Source organism: Nematostella vectensis, chromosome 15 (genome assembly GCF_932526225.1).
Source record: "Nematostella vectensis chromosome 15, jaNemVect1.1, whole genome shotgun sequence".
Taxonomy (NCBI): Eukaryota; Metazoa; Cnidaria; class Anthozoa; order Actiniaria; family Edwardsiidae; genus Nematostella; species Nematostella vectensis.
In genome coordinates, this window is record NC_064048.1 from 6,163,399 (window position 1) to 6,185,926 (window position 22,528).

General features: G+C 39.3%; 1 protein-coding gene across 10 annotated transcripts; it reads left to right on the top strand.

The window, feature by feature from the left end:
* The first annotated feature begins 971 nt into the window (after window positions 1-971).
* LOC5511390 (proteoglycan 4) lies at window positions 972-22,506 on the top strand. 10 transcript variants are annotated; one of them, XM_048722649.1, is made up of 15 exons: window positions 973-1,390; window positions 3,085-3,182; window positions 3,341-3,379; window positions 4,167-4,394; window positions 5,958-6,113; window positions 14,736-14,867; window positions 15,471-15,698; window positions 16,421-16,576; window positions 17,086-18,640; window positions 18,857-19,078; window positions 19,296-19,435; window positions 20,437-20,513; window positions 20,589-20,647; window positions 20,874-20,986; window positions 21,353-22,506. In XM_048722649.1, exons 2-15 carry the CDS (start codon window positions 3,113-3,115, stop codon window positions 22,120-22,122), a joined length of 3,945 nt encoding a protein of 1,314 aa, XP_048578606.1. In that variant the 5' UTR covers window positions 973-1,390; window positions 3,085-3,112; the 3' UTR covers window positions 22,123-22,506. The 10 variants fall into 10 exon arrangements, with proteins under 10 accessions (XP_032236580.2, XP_048578606.1, XP_048578600.1 ...); XM_048722643.1 differs by having other exon boundaries at window positions 17,086-19,078; XM_048722646.1 differs by having other exon boundaries at window positions 17,089-19,078.
* Window positions 22,507-22,528: the final 22 nt, after the last annotated feature.

Genomic DNA, 22,528 nt, shown 5'->3' on the forward strand with positions numbered 1-22,528 from the left:
AAACATTCACGTTGAAGCCTTTCATCCTCTCGAAGACATGCTTAATACCAGAGTCAGAGCCATAAGAGAGGTGGTTGATACCATTGTCCCTGCCCCCAAAAACAACCCTTTGCCCACCCTCACCCCCCTCCCTCTCATTTCGTTACCCACCACCTTGAATCCACAGCCACAGACAATAGAAAACACACAAAATATCACCTTGAATTCACAGGCACAGACAGTAGAAAACACACAAAAATATCAATAAGTTCTGACTGTCGACCAAATTGCACCCCCACCTTAGCAGGCCACGTAAGATTGGGGGGGGGGAGCACGATACGAGAAACATTAAGAAAATATTTGGGGGGGGGGGGGGGGCAAAGCCACACACCTACTGGTTATTTCCTTATAATTAATGAAAATATTGGGGGGCTCGTGCCTCCAGTGCCCCCCCCCCCCCCCTCTGCTCTCCTTTTGTTATAACAATTCTCTTAGTGTTTGCGCATTTGTGGGAAAGGTAATGTTGACTTTTCTTTAAATTGAATCGGGAAAGGCTCTTTGTCAATAATTTTCTTACTGAAGTGATTTCCGGTAAAAGCACGTGCTATATGAAGAATCAACATTTCCTGAAGAAATGATTTCTTGTTCGCTACATACACTGGGTTGATAGAATGTGATACGAGCAAGAAAGTTTTCTGCCTATTCTATATGATCCCACAATGGCGTGTCTAGAGAAAAACGCTAAGGGACAACGTGTTGTTTTTGTTTCAATTATATTGTTTTTGTTTCAGTAGTCGGTGAACGTCATCATTGTAAAAAACGATGTAGAGACTCGCGAAATGTGCCGAGAAAATTTTGGTGAAATTTAAGATGCGCATATCCACGCCATATTTTTTATCAGTACGTAGAGAACGGCAAATGTTTTTATTTGAATCAATATTTTTTTTCATTTACATAATATATCTATCTCATTCGGCTCAAATACAACGTATGACAACAAGTCGCGCCACACACGATTCGATTTGATTAAGCGACTGGAACTTGAATGTGTTAATCACATTGAACTGATTCGAGGCATACATTGTACCTTCCGTGTACCAACATGTACCTATTTCCAAAACAATAGTTTATACAACGATTTCAATATTTCGCTCCATTAACTCTTGAAAAATAAGCACTTGTTTTACAGACAAACGCATTTAGATCAACATAAACACGGTTACAGTACAAGTGTTACATTCAAAAGGGATTTTTTGTCTTGTGGAAAAGAGAGTGATGGTAGATGTTCCGCCATTGATGTAAAAGCTTTCTGGACTTACACAGATGGGCTGATAACAAAACTTCTTGGTCGCAGGACTGGTCTCCATAAGAAAACGAGAAGGGAGATTAAGCAAGGTCTTAAGTTTCCAAGGTATTGAGTTTCCAGTAGGAAAAAAAGCATTAGTTTGGATTGTTCATTTATTTTCGCTACAGCTGTAAAAAGTATAATATACCGGTACATAAGATTTTCATATTCATTTTTTTTTTTTTGCTGGTAGAGTAAAGCAATTATCAAGAATTATCAAGATGAGATTAAACATTATATTTCGAATGACAGAAAAAAAAAAAATTTATTGTTGGGGTATTGATTCAAAAGGCCACCGAAAGTAAACTAAACATTTGCTAAAACTATTGATAAAAATACTGACGAATCTTTTTCGTAAGTTTTCCTTAGCTCATTTTGGTAGCTAAGTGTTTGTTTCCGGAGTCAATAAAACGCCAGAGCGAGGTTGTCAGGTTATGCAGGGTTCACTGGAAATCACCTGCACGGAAACAATGGGATTACACATCAAGAAATCACAACAATTATGAATGACAGCAGAACAAGGAAGTGCAGAACGCTTAGATAAAAATTATCGAGAGCTTATGGAAAAGTAAAAGACAGAATTATTCTGCTAACATGAAAAATAAAATGCTATCTGCAAATATATAAAGTTTTTTAGAATTTTCATTACAGCAATAACCAGCTTTTTATGTTCAATCAAGCCAATTTTTTTTTAGATAATATATATCTGCTGATAGATATTTTCTCTTATATTTTAAGGGGAGAAACTATGTCAAGAAATGATAAGTCTTTCGTGATGTTTTGGTGTGATTATGTTGTTTGTTTTGGGGGAAAAAGTTTCCTACTGCGAGATAGTTTTAGTCATCCACTTTCTTTCACAAGCAAGTGGAATTGTTATGCTTCTTGTCGAAAAATGTCTCTTTATTTACAGCCAGTCACCATGCCTTTTTCTGGCTAAAGTACGTAAGTACGTGCTAATAGTTCTCTATGACGTTTAATTGACGTTTATAGTGGTCAGCAGTGTTTCCTTTAATTGTCGGTTTCTTCCTTTTCAAGCTCGATGTTTGTACCGCTTGTCAACAATTTATTCTAAACATTTGTCACTTCTGACATTTTATGCAGAATTATGGCCATAGTGTCTCTTAAATTAGAACGATAAACATAGTGCCACTTTAATTTGCTGCTCTTTTTTATGATTCTCAACGATCCCAAAAGTTCAGCTTAAGCTTACCCGGAAGGTTGTCACAAGATTCAGTAAGTTTCCGCGTTAAGTGCAGATGAACTTACATTAACTGTCAACGTGTAAGATAAAGAGGTATACATAATCTGTAACCTTGTACATTCACGGGGAATCCATATGTCCGCAGTGCCTCATGAGCATCACATAAATAAACAAAAAAGCGTAAATATACTGGTCCGAAAAAAATTTTTTTGTTTATGTGCCTGTTAACATTCACATGGCTTTCAGAGCTCAAGATTCAACCATTTATGCGTTACCCATGAACCGACGGGCTACGACACATGAATTCTCCAGTTCAACCTTATTTTCGCTGCAATCTTTACTACAATACCGACATGAATAGACATTGTCATTAATTCATATAATATTTTGTACTATATGGTGAGTGGTTTATCATACAGGGGCGTATGAAATATTTTTTTCCAAAATATATTTTGGCAGACTGAGCTAGCTTATAATATCAAATGCCTCGCCATATCATCAATCATAAGTTGCTGTTTTTTTTTTTTTCTCTAATCATCTTTATGACCTTTTTTGCTAGATATATAATAATGAAGAACAACTAGAGGATGGCTGGGAGACAGCAATGGAGAATAAGCCACGCGCTAGTCACGTGCGCGGTTATGCTATTCACATTCGGTGAGTTGGAATAATATTTTTTGGTTCTAAGATAAACACAGTTACATGATATCGAAATGAAGCAAGATAGTTTGATTTCTTCGATAGACTGATACTATTATTTGACGATTATAATTTTTTTCTTTTATTTTCATTCGGTCTTTTGGCTCGTATTTAAGCTGCAGCCAAAGGTTCAGAAAAGAAAACAGCCGAGAACTGTAAGTAAATCAATCCATATAATCATCATAACCAACCCATATAATTATCATAAATAATATTATCACCCCCAGTCTATATCATCATCATCAACAGCCTATATCATCATCATCACCAATTCATATCATCATCATCACCAACCTATATCATCATCATCACCAACCTATATCATCAACATCACCAACCTATATCATCATCACCAACCTCTATCATCATCATCACCAACCTATATCATCACCATCACCAACCTATATCATCGTCATCACCAACCTATATCATCATCAACACCAACCTACATCATCATCATAACCAACCTCTATCATCATCATCACCAAGCTCTATCATCATCATCACCAAGCTATATCATCATCATCACCACCAACCCATATCATCGTCATCACCAACCTATATCATCATCATCACCAACCCATATCATCATCATCACCAACCTATATCATCATCATCACCAACCTATATCATCATCATCACCAACCTATATCATCGTCATCACCAACCTCTATCATCATCATCACCAGCCTCTATCATCATCAACACCAGCCTATGTTATCATCATCGACAACCAATATTATTATCAACATTTTTTGAGTTTCTAAAAAAAATTAATGTTAGATTCCAAAATATGACTGCCTATAAATGGTAAGTAAGATCGCCATATAAAAGGAAGTTATGACATCAACATATTTTAAAACACACTTTGATGCAAAATTGACGTTATTGTTATCCTGGCAATCATTATTTAATTAATTTTATTCCACAATAATATTTCAGTATGTCCTAACATCAGACTCAAAAGTGTAGGATGCTACTCTGACCCACAAACCGACCCCCGACCCCTCCCCTTGATGGAATTTACCGACCGAAATAAAACGAGTATAAAGTACAGCGGTATTTCGCCCGACTACGACTACTGGGACACTTATATGGAGGGGCTCATCTGCAGATGTGCGAAAGCCGCCAAAAGAAGCAAGTTTAAAATGTTTGGGATTCAAAATAATGGTGAGATATTCTATCAACTACTGAACACAATCAGCATTGGCAACAACATCATCAGTGTGATCTTCGCCATCTTTTGTCGCTATCGTCATTATCATTGCATTAAAGTCCGTGAATCCTAATTGCGTGATACATATAACTTACAACAATATAAATATTACAATAAAATAAATATCAATCTAACTTACCCAGCATTGTTTGATATCGTAGAAATATAATCGAGTCGATTTAATTGTAGGATGGATTGAATTTTAGCATGATTCAAGAGGATTTAATTCACATGCATGGGGTTTTGATAGCCTACAAACCACGCGTCACGCAAATTGGATCGACTGGCTTTAAAAGGGTCATCAGGGGCCGAGCCAGGAGTCCCATAAAAGGGGGGGGGGGGCAACAAAAGGCTTTCAATAATGGGGGGGGAAGATTCATTGTTCTTCTGTGGATCTTATTGTCGTTATTTTTAAGCCAAATATGTGAAAAAAGGGAAGGGGGCAGCAAATTCATTGTAGGTTTTCAAGGGAGAAGGATTTCGTTGGCTATGTAGACTATGTTACTTCTGATTGGAACAGCCAGACAAAGAATGATAATGATGAAGATATTAATATGTTATTTCAAATGTACAAATAAAACCATTAACCCTATTTAGGCTGGCTTTTTGGGGCTTCCTCCGACCGGGGGGTGGGGGGGGGGCTCTTTCAGAATTCAAATTTTCAAAGAATCATTATCTGACATAGCAGTCATTTAAGTAGTCATTTAAGGACATATGGTTATAAATAGTCTATCTTTCGAAACCTATGCATAGAATATTCAAAATCAAAAAGAGTCATCATAACCAGTTCGTATTCAAAAAGCGATACATGTTCTTGAAAGAAATGTCTATGTGACGTCACAATGACGTCATTTAAGATAGCAGAAACGGCCAACATTACTATTTTTAGTAATTTTTTGTATTTATTTATTTTTTTTTTTGGTTTTTCTTTATGTCTTTTTTCGATAATATTATTATGTTGCAGTAGACATAAATTATTAGTGACACTGTTTCTATGACAATAATATATGACATCTGTGACTTCATTGATTGGAATGGTACCTTTAATATAAAATAAGTTTGCGAATGGACTCTTAAATTAAAGTAATAATTTCAATATCTTTCCCAATTTAATTTTCTACTTTTTATTTAGAATAGAGGAATATAAAGGTGCTGGGGGCCTCAAAAGCCCCCCCCCCCTGTCTGAATAGGGTTAATATCATTTCCACTTTTAAAATTTGAAGTCGGCATCAGAGTTTATTGAATAAACGCGTTGTATGCTGAAAGACGCATTACTCAACATATACCAAGACCACTGCCGAATCTAGACTGCTAAAGAGGGGTGGGCAAGCTAAAAAAATGGTCATAAAGAGAGGGACTGATAATACAAGACAATTCACAGGAAACTCATCAAAATATGAGCAAAGGGGAGGGAAGGGTGGGGTAGGTGGCCACCCAATTTACAACCTCAGAATACTCATTCCAAAATTTGGTTGTTTTGAAAGTTGAACTGATTATCGATCCGTTTTTTGTTTCAGGAGAATGCATGACAGGTATGAATGATGTCACGCTGTCACGCTACGCTAAATATGGTCCATCTATTCACTGCGTGACATTCTTCAATGAGCGTTGCAACAATGGCTGCATCTGTATCGGCGAGGACCAGGCTAACTTTATCTACACGATTGAGTATGGTGAGGCTCATCTCATATTTAACCGTAGAACTTGCCTAAGCATTACCGTAGCAGGCCTCGACATGTTGGGGGGGGGAGGGGGGGGGACCAAACAGAAACATTATGAAAATATTAAGGGCACCTACGCCCCTAATGGTCACTTAATTATATATTTGTAAAATATTTTTGGGGGGCACGTGCCCCCTGCAATATGGACACGGTTATTCTAAGCTCTCTCGCATCTAGGGGAGTGATTTCCAAGTTACCTCTTTCTATGCAATTATCACGTTGTCGCAGCCTGGTCCCAGGCGTTCTTATCGGTTTTCCTGTGGTTGGGTTTCCTGTGGATGGTAAGAGTTGACGTCAAAGGAAACCATCTCCACGAACGCCTAGTGAAATTCGCCAAATCCATAATGGCGAACAGAGAATAGCGAATAATATGCTGCAGGAAAATAAATCTTATGCAAAAGTAGCAAACGGAGTAATACGTTCAAAACGCTTGTATTTTATGGGTTGGCTTGGCTGTTTCGCCTCGAAGATTCGACGAGATGTTTGGAGGGGTTTGTTCGACGCATAACCTCACACATGCTCACATTGATCATCTTTTATAATTTCTCAGCGGTGTTCAGAACGAACTGACACTCTTGGTAATGACTTATTTTAGCTGTTTTAATGTCAAATTGTTTTGTTTTTAACTGTAATTGTTTTTCGGAATGTTCAGTTCCACTTTGTCCTCATGTTCCACCTTTGTCCTCAATAGCTAGTTGATAATCTTATCCGGGTGTTGTTTTAGCAATGAAGTGTTAGTATTTGAAGCCTTTTCAAATGGCAGCCAAGCTTCTTTCAAAGGGAACAACCTTTGGTCTAAAAAAATTAAAACTATTTGATATTATTTTACCAAAAAGTTTGGATAAGTCTTCTGAAGGGGACACAAAAAGTCCAAGTTCTTGATCTGGAAATTTAAACCATTTTGCTTTTGATATAAACCAATGTTTGAGCTTATGATTGTTCTCAAGTCTGGCACAAAGCTAGGGGTGAGGGTAGGGGGCAGATGCTCCCCACTCAACCAACACCTGGGTATGCAAAAAGCATTTCTTTGTAAACCCTGGCTATGCAACGGTGATCAATGCATGATGCACTACATGAGGCTAACATCAACTTATCACTGAATTTGTATTTTATTTTCATTGTTGCCACTAAATTTACCCTTAAAAATCACTCCAGTATATCCCAAGTTGCCCTTGTCTTTGCCCTTAGCTTTAACAGATCAGATGATTGTATAAAGGCTTTTATCAGACCATTTTTGTGTCCCTCCTATAATCTCACAGAGAGCTTCATGTGCTGGTATTGATAGAAAGAAATAGTAAATGGCCAAAATATTAGTTTCTGGTAGGAATATATGGGACACAATGATGACATTTCAATTAGTTTATGTTATGCGAGAGTTGAAAGCTTTACTAAAGAATAATGTTATCAAGCAAGTAAGCAGACCTGTGTAATATCCTAGCGCCCTTGCACACTCATACCGCTGACCAATAAAACTGAGTTGACATCCAAGATGGCGTCCCCCATGTAGCGTCCGGTTATTTCAGTGGCGACGAGGATGGTATAACAACGGAGAAAACCGCGTGTGAAGACCGGGAAATCAGACAGAAATCAGCAAGAGTCGTGAAAGAAGCCTAGAGAGAAGAAAATAGAGCTTCAGCGGGAGAATTTAGCGAGAAAATCGAAGAAAACGACGAATTCCGTCACGTGTGGAAATGGGAGAGAACGAGCAACCTCACGAAATCAGGGTTTTGACGAGTGGTAAGTCTCTCAGAATCCAACCCTTCAGCATCCCGACGAATCAGTTGGAGATTGGAAGAGCCTGGAAGGAATGGCTTGAAGATTTTGAAGAGGAGGTCGAGTATTTTGAAATCAAAACAACCGAAGATAAAGTGATAGCGATGAAGGTTTATTGAGGGCCTGAGATCAAGAAACTAGCAAGAAACTTACCAGAGCCGACGCCAAGCGCGGATGACAACGACTTCACGAGAATGAAGAGGAAACTTAACAACCATTTCCTGCCGAAGAAAAACAAACACCACGCAATATACAAGTTCAACAAACAAAAGATGGAAACGAACGAGAGTATTGTCACATATGCAGCCAGAATGAGATACCAAGCCAAGGAGTGCGAGTTCGGTACTCAAGAAGATGAGAGGATTCTAGAGCACCTCATCCAGACGATCCCAGATGGAGATTTAGTCAAGAGAGCCATAGAGAAGAGACGGAATTTGACCGAATTCATAGAAAATGCTGGCCAGAAGTAGAAGATTAATAAGCAGGTGAATGACATGAAAGAAGATTTCAAAGTGGCCAAGATCCAAACACAAAAGAAGCCCCAAGCCAAGAAACCCCCATCACAACAAAGAAGTGGAGAGGCGAGAAAGAAGGACAGGCACAAGTGTGACTATTGTGGGAAGACTGGTGCACACAAGCCGGGGAAAGACTGCCAAGCCTATGGGAAACAATGCCTAAAATGCGGCAAGTACAACCACTTCGCAGTTTGTTGCAAGTCAGAAGGTGGAACAGAAGACAAGCATAGAAGAAGATTCAAACGTATCCATCAAGTCAGTCATGAACTAGGGCACGAAGATTCCAGCAGTGGATCGGATAGTGGATACCTGGAGTTAACTTCCAAGCACCTATCCCATGTGAAGATAGTGACATCAGGCAAGCCCAAGGGTACAGTTTTGGTTAGACTTGGAGACGTGGATGCGCAGGTCGAACCAGACAGCGGCGCCAGCGTCAACGTAATGGACGAATACCAGTACAAGGCACTTTCCCACCGCTCTGACGAGATTGGAGATTTGACAGACTGCAGAGAAAAGCTGAAGACCATCCAGACAAGCCTTCAGGTGAAAGGAGAGTTTGAAGTCACCATACGAAACAAAAACCTAGGTGCAAAGACTCGCTTTGTGGTGATAAGAGGTTAATGGATTCGCCGCCACTCTTAGGAAAGGAGACATTGAACGAGCTTGGAATGCTGAAGATCGATCCAGAAGGGTGTATCAGAGAACCCAATGATCTAAGAATCAAAACGGTAAAGCAAACATGGAAGAGTGAAGAAATTGCCAAGCAATTCGAGAAGGTCTTTGACGTCATTGGCTGCTTCCAGGACAAGACAGGCGAGCCGATTGAGTTCAAGCTGGAGATGGACCCAGAAGCAACTCCAGTGGCACAGCGACCAAGGAATGTTGCCTACTACCTGCAACAACCCCTCAAGAAATGGCTCGATCAGGGAGTTGAAAAAGGCATATTGGAACCGCTGCCAGATGGGGGAACCCATCAACTGATGTTCGCCATTAGTCGTTCAGCCCAAACCGAAGAAACAGACAAGAAGAAGCTAGAACCACAGATGATCAGAGCAAGCATAGACATGAGGGTACCAAACTTATCAATGAAGAGAAGCCGCTGCATTCAAGCCCCGATAGTGGAAGATTTCACCCATAAGCTCCGTGACTGCAACATATTCTCCAAGCTAGATCTACGGCAAGGATACCACCAGCTGACTCTGGACGAAGAGACCAGGAAGGCAGCGACATTCAGCACGCCATGGGGAAACTTCAGACCCCGAAGACTTGTCTTTGGCGCCAAGTCCTCACAAGATTTATTTGACGAAGCAATGTTCAAGGTATTCGGAGACATCCCCAACTGCATCAATCAGCGGGCGATATCCTGATCGGAGGCAGAGATGAAGCAGAACACGCTGAGACGCTGAGAACAGTCCTCTAGAGAGCAAAGGATCACGGGATAACATTCAACGGGGAGAAGTGCGAATTTGAGAAGCAAGAGATTGAGTCCTTTGGACATGTTTTCACCAACAAAGGACTCAGATCAGCGCCGGACAAGGTGAGAGCAGTAAAGGAGAGCGAGAGACCTGAGGACAAGGAGGTGGTGAGCAGTTTTCTCGGAATGGCGGGGTATCTTGACATGTTCAACAAGGCGACTGCGAAGATGCCCCCACGAATAGAGAAATGGGTGATGGAAATGCAAGACGTCGACTTCGAGCTGATCTACGAGCCATGGAAGGACTAGCAAGATCCACTAGATAACCTTTCCAGGCACCCCCTCCCGGAGACTGGGGACGACAGCACAGAGAAGATCATCAAGTGGACCGTCGATGCTGACCACGCAGTTGTGCTTAAGAAGATCAGGGACGAGACACTGAAAGACAAGACGTCGCAGAAGTTGGCAGAGAGAATAGCAAGATGTGACTGGGAGAAGTTCAGAAGAGATAAGGACATACAGCCATACTACCACGTGAGGGAAGAACTCTCAGTTGCTGAAGGACTGATTTTCCGGGAAGAAAGAATCGTGCTTCCTGAAGTACTGCAGAGAAAGATCGTCAAGATCGGACACAAACTGGGACACTTAGGCAAGACAAAGACCAAGCAAATGCTCAGAGAGAAGTATTGGTTCCCAAATATGAACAGCATGATAGATACATCAGTCGATCAGTGCTTCAATTGCCAAGTAGCAACCAAAAGCCACAAGGAAGAACCTATCAAGCCAACCCAAATCCCTAGCAAACCTTGGGAGACCATCTCAACAGATTTCGGTGGACCGTACCCAGACGGACACTACAACCTCGTGGTTATTGATAAGAGGAGCATATATCCAGTTGTGGAAAGAGTGCCAAGTACAAGCCTGGGACCAGTCAAGGAAAGGATGAAGAACATCTTTGCAACATAGTGCACACCCAAGAGGGTAGAGAGTGACAATGGACCACCATTCAATTCCGGGGACTATGAAGAGTTCGCAAAGGAAGAAGGATCCGATCCCCACAGGATAACGCCAGGGCATCCCAGAGCAAATGGAGAAAGCGAGAAGTTCATGCAAACACTAAACAAGACTGAACGCATAGCAACCCTTGAAGGGAAGGACAAGTACGAACGGCAAGAAGCCATCCACAACATGCTAGTAACATACAGATCGACACCCCAACCTGCGACAGGAGTAACACCTTATGAAGCCATGCGAGGAGTGAGTGTTAGAACCAAGCTAGACTACACACCACCAACCACAGAGAGAACAGCCAAGGAGGAAGCGATAGATGCCAGAGATGGAGAATACAAGAAGAAAATGAAGGCAAATCGAGAGAACAAGAATACAAAGGAGACAGCTCATCCTAGGAGATTACGTATTGGTAAGACAGCAGAAGAGCAAATGGAGCACACCATACGAACCAGCCTTCTACACTCTCACAAACATTGAGGGATCAAAGGTGACAGCACGCAGAGCTACAGATAGCAGGACGGTATGCAGAGACGCAAGCCAGTTCAAGCTCGCTAACTGTATTATCAACACAGCGGAGAAACCAGAGAGAAGTCGTGTGAGGGAAATCCATCCATGCTCAAGCCAGAGGGCAGTGATCAACCTACTCAGAGTGCAAGCGTAGTGACAGCACAGACAAGACGGAGGAAGAAAGCAAAGAAACAGCTAACGCTAAACCACAGCCTAGAGAGGACCAGGAGACACCAGAGCTGAGGGAGCGACCCAAGAGGGAGAGGCGCAAGCCGAGTCACCTCAAGGACTATGTTACCAGTTAGAAAACAAGATACTTTTCTTGAGACTTTACACACTTCAAGAAAACTTTATTGATTACTTTATTGAGTTGATCGTTAGAAATGTTAAGATTGTATAGAGCTATTCTTTTTAAAATAAGGGAGAAATGTAATATCCTAGCGCCCTTGCACACTCATACCGCTGACCAATAAAACTGAGTTGACATCCAAGATGGCGTCCCACATGTAGTGTCCGGTTATTTCAACCTGTAGCTAGGTGAAGAAGAGGAATTTGGTCAAACTAACCCACTTAACTGGGAGTTGTGTTCGAATGAAAGATAAATTAGTATCACTGTAGGCTAAGGGGAACTGGGATACCTAGGTAGTACCACTGCAACAGAACAAACCTGAGAGAAAAATGGTTTGCTGAAAAGTTAAACTTAACCCCTAAAAAAATCTGGCTATAATGGCCCATGATTTTCAAAATACATCCCACCACGCTAATGTTTTTCAACAGCTACTCTTGTAAAACAATGAGCCTCCCACCCCCCAAATAAAAAAAATGAAATAAAAAACATCCATCATGCATACGTCACTGTAGTGAATAAACTGCTCAAGTGGCTTCGGAGACCTAACAAAAATCTCATTAGACGCATTCGTTTAGTATTCTACAGGATTGATCAAAGGATTCTATATGCTGGCTGCATATGGCTGCATAAAATCAAAACACGATGTATTTCGATTCTTGACTTCTCCACATTTATTAAAATAACTTTAGTTATACATGGAAACATAACTCGCAAAGAAATAAAAAGAAATACAAATGAGAACAACTTAGCTGTAACAAAAGGAAAGTGGCATGATGAAGATTTTTACAAATGCGGAGTAGATTCCATCGACGATCAAAACAAGTCTCGAGTCAATTTTTTTCCAAAATTCGGAGCTTCGTGCAAGCTTTACGATGAAGATAGAAGCAAACAAACCTCCGAATGTGTAGAGGATGCAAACCTGGTACAAGAGGGGTAAAAAGAAGGGCATAATATGCTAAAATAAGCATTTGCGATAAGGACTTTTTGTCAAATTAGCCCCCCCCCCCCCCAAAAAAAAAAAAATACCCAAACCTGAGTTCTATACATAAAATATACCAAGTATAGAAACTTACCTCCCAAACAATTACCCAAACCTATATAACCCAAACATATAAATTCTTAATATCACTATAGTTTTAAAGGGGAGCTTCAACACTCAAACTTGCCTATCAAATCAAATTAATTTAATTCCTTTTTATAAAAAAAAAGACTCTTTGCGCATATAATAGAGACTGGCGAGAAAAAAAATAAGCCTGAAGTATCACCAAATATGAATAGATATTTTCCATATGATATCTGCTCTAGTGAAGCTTGGAGCGTCTGGTACCCAGGGTATGACTATACTCCCATTCTCCTATTATCTCCAAGGCCTAGTAATCAAACATGGTACAAGTTTACTTCATCTTCACAACCTGTGTCAGCACCCCCAATTAGACATACCCTTAGTCACCACCCCTTTGCCCTTACCATGCCTTTTCCTCACCCTAGTTTACACTTTATGCCTTTTTCCATTTGTCTGCACACACAATGAAATACACCCTCAATGGCTCTAACTTGTTGTTAGAACCTGTGTATTAAGCACGATTTGTGTCAAAAACTTCTTTTTTTTAATAAAATAAATCATGATGAAAACAGATCTGAATAAAATGAATTCCTTTGGGGATAGTTCTAACACTGAGGTATACATACACCCCTCATTGAATAAGCACATTACAAAGCCCCTCAAACAAGTGCCCCCTCTAGAATCCATTTATAAAAAAAAGCCATAATGTGAGCATTTGTGGTAAGGACTTTTTTACAACGAGTAATAGCAAACTAATGCAGCAATGAATAATGACTGCCATCCCTGAGATTCACTGATCATAGCAAATCTATTTATTCCAGGATCAAATATAAACATTTAAACAGTACTTTCATGTAGTGTCTTTAAATTGCATACAATAAACAGTGACTCACGGCCAATCTGTATACGATTTAGCTTCATTTTTTTTAATGAGACTCGCTGCCATTCTGTATAAGATTCATTTTAGTTTCAATATACCAGCTAAAATTTTTCTTGGAGTGTCTTCATTCCGAGTGCGAAAGCAAGATAAATCCAGGGAAATTTTGTGCATTTGTATGACTTGATAAAACGTACAACTAGATAATTGGTGATCAATGTTATAGCCTGCTAGCAGTGGCTTACCCTTCCGCGTTTATTACAGTACGATTCGGTGAAGTCGTAAAAATAACCCTGCAAATGAGGTCTGTTGCCGATGAGAAACAACACAAATAGGGTATATATGACGCACTGAGTCGGTGAAATCCCTGCTCAAACAGATAAGTAGAAATCACTGCTAGCAGAGAGTTAAAAAGCGGCGTTCAACATGATTTTCCCGATTCAACGGAACCGCCATTTTGTTTTCCCACTCTGAGTTGAGGCGTGTCCGCGTGAGACTGGGCATAGTAATACTCATCTCTGATTGGTTAATCAGATTGTTTATCAAATATAACCAAAAATGGTAATGTTCCGCACTGGGAAATAGAAGAGAGCGCACCTGGAAATTAGATGTGATGAGAGTCGATGCTAAAACTCTCATACCTGTTTGATCCTGCACTCTAAATTACCCTTATCGACACTCATTCACTTAAAACAATTCTAAGTTTATAAGAGTTGATCTGCTAATGAGACCTACCACCGATTCTTTTGCACAATAGATAACTGGTTGAAAGTATTTTAATCTGCTTTATCCATTCGCAATGCAGGTGATGGTTTTTATTTCAAGGTGATGATTATTTTAAAATTCTTTAGTTCTTCATCATTAAAAAGTGTAACTTTTGCAATTGAGTAGCGAGAATTCATATACACACTAAAAGAGAAAATAAACATTGAAAGCCAGATGATCGCAACCGTGATAGCCTGATGGTGTGACGCTATCATCTTATCTTCGTTAGATCGAGGCTTTCGATTAAATAAAGCATAGGTTTTGAAAGTACTATGTGTTTGAAATTCATTTCGTGTTTAGAAGAATTCACAGAAGTGCAAGAGATAGAACACGTTGTCGAGGAAACTGAGAGAAGAGTGGAAGTAACTAAAAATGCACCGCGCAAGCAAACAACGCGAGAAAAGACAAGACAAACAAAATCAGCCGATAACTGTAAGTAGACACAAACATCACAAAAATAACATAAGGCCGTCAGCATGACCACCATTGACATTGTCGTCGCCGTCATCATGTCAACATAATCTTTATCATTGCATCAGCATCATCATCATCGTTGTCGTCATCAACCACATCGTAATCATCACCATCCTTTATTACCATCATGAATTTCATCTTCCACGGCAACATTATCATATCAAGATTTCTTGTCAATTATGTCCAGGATTCCAGTGTCAGAATCTACAACTCTAGTACTTCAGAGCTTCCTGAATGGTAAACATAAATATCGTAGACGATTTTATAATATATATCTCTCAAAGCTATTTGCAAGATTCGATCATTACTTTTCACATTTTTTTTTTGCGTTTCTAAAAGTGAAAATTAAGTTTACCTTTCTAAGTAAGATTGCCCAAATATGGTAATAAAGATTGCCCATATAAAAGGAAGTTTCGACATTGAAACAGTTTAAAACAAACTCTCTTGATATAAAAATTGTCTTCTGTTCGTCATTATTATCCTAGATAATATAAGATAATATTTAACTGATTTTTTAACGGATTATTATTTAATTAATTTTATTCCATAATAATATTTCAGTATGTCCTAACATCAGACTCAAAAGTGTAGGATGCTACTCTGACCCACAAACCGACCCCCGACCCCTCCCCTTGATTGAGTTTACTGACCGAAATAAAACGAGTATCAAGTACACCGGTATTTCGCCCGACTACGACTACTGGGACAATTATATGGAGGGGCTCATCTGCAGATGTGCAAAAGCCGCTAAAAGAAGCAAGTTTAAAATGTTTGGGATTCAAAATAATGGTAAGACCGTCAACATGATTGTCATAATCGGCAACAACATCGTCAGTGTCATCATCATCATCATTATTGTGGATATCGTCATTATCATTACATTAAAATTTTTGTTTATTTCATAAATAAAAAAATGTGATTTCATGTGGATTTCAATATGATAGTACATTGGATAATAAAAGACAAAAACTATCAACTATTTATTAGGAAAATTAGTAAATTCACGGTACTTTTACGATGTGAAGGCAATTCCAGCTATAATCATGCTCGCGCACTTACCATGGGAACCTAACTCAACTACCGGCATGCAGCGCGCGCTTCGTTTGATGTAAGCTTAAAAATGGCCCGCGCTGCATTCTGGTAGTTGAGGTAGGTTTCTATGGTTATGCGCGCGCAAACTTATAGCTGGAATGGCCTATTCATTGGCTACCTTTTTTTGCTTCTATATGAAAAAGAAACCAGAAAAAAATGATAATGATGAAGATATCGAAGATATCGAAGATATTTCCAATGAACAATCGTTGCCATTGCTAAACAGGGGTGGACAATAGACATTAAGATCGATGATAATACAGAAAATTCACACAAAACTCATCAAAATAGTGACGGTAAGGGTTGAGGTGGGAGATAACCACCCAATTCATACCTCAGAATCATCATCCCAAATTCAGTTGTTATGAAATATAACAACAATCGATCATATCACAATAATCGATCCGTTGTTTTTTTAGGAGAATGCATGACAGGTGTGAATGATGTCACGCTGTCACGCTACGCTAAATATGGTCCATCTATTCACTGCGTGACATACTTAAATAAGCGTTGCAACAATGGCAGCATCTGTATCGGCGAGGATCACGCTAACTTCATCTACATGATTGAGTATGGTGAGGAAAAAACACTACCCTTATCGACACGACATTCATTTTAAACAATTACAAAGTTGATAAGAGCGACTACATAACATATCCGCCCTCTAGCTTTCATGAGTCTCCCGCTCGAACCCAGGATCCCGGGGTACTATAGAAACAGGCGTATCATGCCAACATCGATTAAGATTTAATGATAGCTCCCACTGTTTCTTTAGCGCAATAGATAACTGATTGAAAGTATTCCAATCTGTATTTTTGTCTAAAAAGTGAGATTTCAAATACAACATTCTCTTTCAATAATTTCGTATTATAATTTTTCAAAATCCTATAGTTCATTATAGTGTTTTTCTTTTTTAAAAAGTGTAATTTTTGTAAACAACTAGCGAGAACTCATGCACAGAAAAGAAAAAAAAATGTATAGGATTGAATTTTATCGCGACTTTAAGAGCCAGAGAGCGCTTTATCTTATCTCCATTAGATCGAGGCTTTGAGAGTACTATGTGTATGAAATTCATTGTGTTTAGAAGAAGTCACAGAAGTGCAAGAGAAAGAACATGTTGTCGAGGAGATTTACGTCACACCAAAGCCCAAAACAACTGTAAAACGAAGGCCAACAGAGAGACCAACAAAGTCCTTATTGCCAGAAGAAGAAGAAAAAGAGAGACAAACACCGACACCGACAAAAGCAAAACCTACAACTATAAAAAGAAGGCCAACAGAAAGACCGACGAAGAAACCAACAAAACCATTGTTACCAGAAGTAGAACCAGAAGAAGAAGAGAGGGCCACGCCCAGACCGACTAAAGCAAAACCTACAACTATGAAAAGAAGGCCAACTGAAAGACCGACGAAGAAACCAACAAAACCATTGTTACCAGAAGTAGAACCAGAAGAAGAAGAGAAGGCCACGCCTAGGCCGACTAAAGCAAAACCTACAACTATAAAAAGAAGGCCAACAGAAAGACCGACGAAGAAACCAACAAAACCATTGTTACCAGAAGTAGAACCAGAAGAAGAGAGGGCCACGCCTAGACCGACTAAAGCAAAACCTACAACTAGAAAAAGAATGCCAACTGAAAGACCGACGAAAAAACCAACAAAGCCATTGTTACCAGAAGAGGAAGAAGAAGAAGAAGAAGAAGAAGAAGAAAGGCCAACACCCAGGCCGACTAAAGCAAAACCTACAGCTATAATAAGAAAGCCAACAGAAAGACCAACGAAGAAGCCCACAAAGCCATTGTTACCAGAAGTAGAACCAGAAGAAGAAGAGAGGGCCACGCCTAGGCCGACTAAAGCAAAACCTACAACTATAATAAGAAGGCCAACAGAAAGACCAACGAAGAAGCCCACAAAGCCATTGTTACCAGAAGTAGAACCAGAAGAAGAAGAGAGGGCCACGCCTAGACCGACTAAAGCAAAACCTACAACTATAAAAAGAAGGCCAACAGAAAGACCGACGAAAAAACCAACAAAGCCATTGTTACCAGAAGTAGAATCAGCAGAAGAAGAAAGGGCTACCCCTGGGCCGACTAAAGCAAAACCTACAACAATAAAAAGAAGGCCAACAGAAAGACCGACGAAAAAAACAACAAAGCCATTGTTACCAGAAGAAGAAGAAGAAGAAAGGCCAACACCCAAGCCGACTAAAGCAAAACCTACAACTATAAAAAGAAGGCCAACAGAAAGACCGACGAAGAAACCAACAAAGCCATTGTTACCAGAAGAAGAAGAAGAAAGACCAACACCCAAGCCGACTAAAGCAAAACCTACAACTATAAAAAGAAGGCCAACAGAAATACCAACAAAGAAACCAACAAAGCCATTGTTACCAGAAGTAGAACCAGAAGAAGAAGAGAGGGCCACGCCTAGACCGACTAAAGCAAAACCTACAACTATAAAAAGAAGGCCAACAGAAAGACCAACAAAGAAACCAACAAAGCCATTGTTACCAGAAGAAGAAGAAGAAGAAAGGCCAACACCCAAGCCGACTAAAGCAAAACCTACAACTATAAAAAGAAGGCCAACAGAAAGACCGACGAAGAAACCAACAAAGCCATTGTTACCAGAAGAAGAAGAAGAAAGGCCAACACCCATGCCGGCTAAAGCAAAACCTACAACTATAAAAAGAAGGCCAACAGAAAGACCAACGAAGAAACCAACAAAGCCATTGTTACCAGAAGTAGAACCAGAAGAAGAAGAGAGGGCCACGCCCAGACCGACTAAAGCAAAACCTACAACTATAAAAAGAAGGCCAGCAGAAAGACCGACGAAGAAACCCAAAAAGCCATTGTTACCAGAAGAAGAAGAAGAAAGGCCAACACCCAGGCCGACTAAAGCAAAACCTACAACTATAAAAAGAAGGCCAACAGAAAGACCGACGAAGAAACCAACAAAACCATTATTACCAGAAGGAGAAGGAGAACAGAGGGCCACGCCAAGGCCGACACGAAAACCAACGAAGAAAATAATACCTCCAACTAACAACACTATGAAGACCAAACCAACAACTGGTACAAGGTAAGAAATATTTAGGCTTGAACAATTTGTGCTTATTTTTTGTCTGCGCTAAAGCAGTTCCAGATACAAAGATTTTGAGAGAAAAATCTAAAAAGCAGAGTTTCTAATTGCACTGTTGCACAGGGAAAGGACATCTGTCAACCTTATGCAAATACTAAAATTTTGCGAATAATTCGCCGTCAGTATAAATACTCACTTCGAACAACTAATTTCACAGAAAGCCAACTTTTTCTACGTACAGTCGAGCGTCATCCGGGACAGCAACCCGAGCTCCGCCCACCGAGCCACCAGAAACAAGTGGAACAGCGACTCAGCCCAGGCCATCACAGGCGGTGAAGTCAGGCAATAACCCCAAATGTAACTATGGTCTTGTCATCAAACCTTTCCAGGACAGCACAAGGGCGTAGCTAAGCCCTCCCCCCCTTTTCTGGTCCAATAAAGCTAAAGCTATTACGTCTTAGTAATTAGTTCTCAATTGAAATTATCCTGGCTACTCTCCTGCAGTTAACACTCGCGTATAAAAAAAACCCCGAGAGTTTAAGAAAATTTAGTATTATAAGCACCCTATAAAAACAATTAAAACAATTAACGGGTCAGTACGCAGCTCTTATAAGCTGCAATTTGATTGGGCAAATGAACAATATCCGCACCTCGACACAAAGAACGAGAAGAATAGAGACAAAAGAACTCCTTTGTAGGACAAAGATAATAGGAGACAAAGCAGCTGCGTACTTACTCCAATTAACAGCCTGATTTGTCAAAAGGTACCACTATTTATAAGAACCTATCAAGTTTGAACTTTGAATTTCTAGGTTGCTATAAGAGGGTGTATAGGCTTCTATGAGTAGTACATCTATTACGTGTCCGACTTTTGGAACTAATGATTTAGTGACACAAGAACTTATTTCGGCTTTTGTAAATTTAGCCCATTTTACATAACGAAGGAAAAAAAATATTGCTGAATGAAATAAATTGAAAATTATAAAGAAAAACAGGATTGCATTTAGAATCTACATGATTAAGATATTTTCAATATCTGAGATTTTGAAACAAGTCTAATGATCCTTATTTCATTTTATTTTATTTTATTTTATTTTATTTTATTTTATTTTATTTTATTTTATTTTATTTTATTTTATTTTATTTTATTTTATTTTATTTTATTTTATTTTATTTTATTTTATTTTATTTTATTTTATTTTATTTTATTTTATTTTATTTTATTTTATTTTATTTTATTTTATTTTATTTTATTTTATTTTATTTTATTTTATTTTATTTTATTTTATTTTATTTTATTTTATTTTATTTTATTTTATTTTATTTTATTTTATTTTATTTTATATGACAATTCTCAGGTAAGGACTACGTCGTCAGTATCAAAGTCCCAAGATTCAAGAACGAGTTGGTTACTGCGGATGGCGTCACCACATGGGTAAGCCTCGTCGTCGTGACGTTGTGGAATAAAATCAAATTTTCAATATTAAGCTAATAAAATTTTTACACACAGATCAAAAACGTCTTTAAAGGGTATCACTGCTTCCAAAGTGCTACATTCGTAAAATCCAGGTAATTCTAATAAAAGCACAATTAGACACATTAAAAGGAGCTGAAAAATGCATGTAAGTCCATTTGTGGGTCATCATCATCACCACCATCATCATCATCGTCCTTGTCATCTTCGTCGTCTTCGCCGTCCTTGTTGGTGTTGCTGTTATTAACGTTTTGAACGAATACGACGGCTTCTTATGTCGTTCGAATTCTAATGAATTATAAGCGTGTATTTTAATTTGAGGCGCCTCCCGTTCACAAATAAAAGAGCGTTGACGCTGGAGCTGAAGTTCGCTTGTACCGGGAGACATCTAGGAAGACTGGTAAAGGCCGTGGGAGGTGTCAATATCATTGCAAGTAAGAGCATATTTACGTAGACAATTTTACTCTTCCCATGCAGTCCCAGAATTGTTTTGTTGGTGTGATTTTTTATCTTTGAAAAGTCAAAAGCAAAAAATGCTTCTATGAGATTGGTGCAGTGAAAATTTGATTTCGATTTTAATCTATGTACTAAAGACTCGTGAGATCATAGACAGAAGGTCAATACCATATTTGGTAGTCTGCTTCAAGCAGCCTAAACTTAAGAATTACATGCTTAACTCACTACTTAACTCCCAAGAATATTTTTCATCATCATTTTCATTAAGTGGGAACAATATTTATTTTTCTTATTTTTAGTATCTTGTGACACGTCAATTGTGACTATCCTTTCAAACATTTTAGAGTGCCATCAGACGGGATTGTGTTTAAAGACTATGGAGAACATCTCGACTTGTCAAATCCCTATCTGTACGGTGCCATGTTACTTTATCCCCATGACTTATACGGCGGTTTACCAGCCTGTTTTACAACATCCTCTTCTAAAATGGCAAAGACGTTATAGGGGATCTAGCCTTTATACGGGATTGCAGCATTATTGGGGATCACAACCTCTTACGGCTTATGGGAATATGCGACATACGGGACCTCAAGGCTATATACCGTATGGCCACAATACCGGATTTCAACATACGGGAGCTCAAGGATATTACCCTTATGGCCAAAATACGGGACTGCGTCATCCGGGACCTCAAGGCCATTTACCGTATAGCCCCATTGCGGGATTGCGACATACGGGACCTCAAGGTCATGCCAAGTATGGCCACAATACGGGATTACGATATACAGGAATTCAAGGTTATATACCGTATAGCCATACAGGATTGCAACATACGGGACATCAAGCTGTCACATCGTTAGGCCATCAGAAGAAATACCTGACATACCTGACATATCACCCAGTAACATATCGCGTGACATATGATAGTCTGAATATACCGCTTAAGTTTAATGACATGAACAATAACCCTGCTTACGGGATTTCTCAACCGTATACTCGACATTTGCCTCAAGCAGTAAGCTCCAAACAGTACTCGCCAGGGAAAGCAATCAAGCCTAAACAAGCCGTTAAAAAACATTATATTTACAGAAACAAGCACCGAAGCATTTACTGAGAAGTTATTTGAGGCATCTAGATCACCATATTGTGCGCCATGTTTTCTTCTCAACAATTTTCAAAAATTTCATGATGGTTTCCAATCTCTTTTTTTTAATGAATTCAGATTTACAACCATTGGAATCTTCCCTGGCATCCTTATTTTACTTCAGTTTTAAGCATTTCGAGGGAAAAGAACGGTGCGATTCCACACTTCTACACTTTCCTACCCAAAGAGATTTGAAACACATTTTTTTAGAATGTTGTCCTTAAGACACTGCCGTCGAGCACATCCATATTGTGACGACTTTTGAGTCCGGTTGTAATTGGATAGGATGATCCATTTGTGTGGTACCCCCTAAAGGGTAGCAGAATCAAAAGAATCATTAAACAGCCCCCCCCCCTAAGAGATAGCAGATGGTATA

Excerpts from the sequence above, each read along its gene's own strand:
- LOC5511390 (XM_048722643.1), top strand. The coding sequence starts at position 3,113 with ATGGCTGGGAGACAGCAATGGAGAATAAGCCACGCGCTAGTCACGTGC. Across the intron at positions 3,183-3,340 it reads GGTTATGCTATTCACATTCG|CTGCAGCCAAAGGTTCAGAA; the intron begins GTGAGTTGGAAT and ends CTCGTATTTAAG. Across the intron at positions 20,648-20,873 it reads GCTACATTCGTAAAATCCAG|GCGCCTCCCGTTCACAAATA; the intron begins GTAATTCTAATA and ends TTTTAATTTGAG.